The sequence below is a fragment of the Geospiza fortis genome, unplaced genomic scaffold, assembly GCF_000277835.1.
Source record: "Geospiza fortis unplaced genomic scaffold, GeoFor_1.0 C12901271, whole genome shotgun sequence".
Classification (NCBI taxonomy): Eukaryota; Metazoa; Chordata; class Aves; order Passeriformes; family Thraupidae; genus Geospiza; species Geospiza fortis.
Window position 1 is genome coordinate 1 of NW_005075099.1, and position 298 is coordinate 298.

The 298-nt window shown below is 68.8% G+C and overlaps 1 protein-coding gene across 1 annotated transcript; it reads right to left on the reverse strand.

Moving 5' to 3' along the window:
* Positions 1 to 5: 5 nt before the first annotated feature.
* On the reverse strand, positions 6 to 293 carry LOC102040694 (histone H4-like; the record flags this gene model as incomplete). Its single annotated transcript, XM_005431614.1, has 1 exon — positions 6 to 293. A coding segment is annotated over one exon (288 nt), but the record flags the coding sequence as incomplete, so codon positions are not given.
* Between the last annotated feature and the right edge of the window lie 5 nt (positions 294 to 298).

A 298-nucleotide genomic window follows, 5' to 3' on the forward strand; every position in this document is an offset into this window, starting at 1 on the left:
CCGCCGAAGCCGTAGAGAGTGCGACCCTGGCGCTTGAGGGCGTAGACCACGTCCATGGCCGTGACCGTCTTCCTCTTGGCGTGCTCCGTGTAGGTGACGGCGTCGCGGATGACGTTCTCCAGGAAGACCTTGAGCACGCCGCGCGTCTCCTCGTAGATGAGCCCCGAGATGCGCTTGACGCCGCCGCGCCGAGCCAGGCGGCGGATGGCCGGCTTGGTGATGCCCTGGATGTTGTCGCGCAGCACCTTGCGGTGGCGCTTGGCGCCGCCCTTGCCGAGCCCCTTGCCGCCCTTACCCC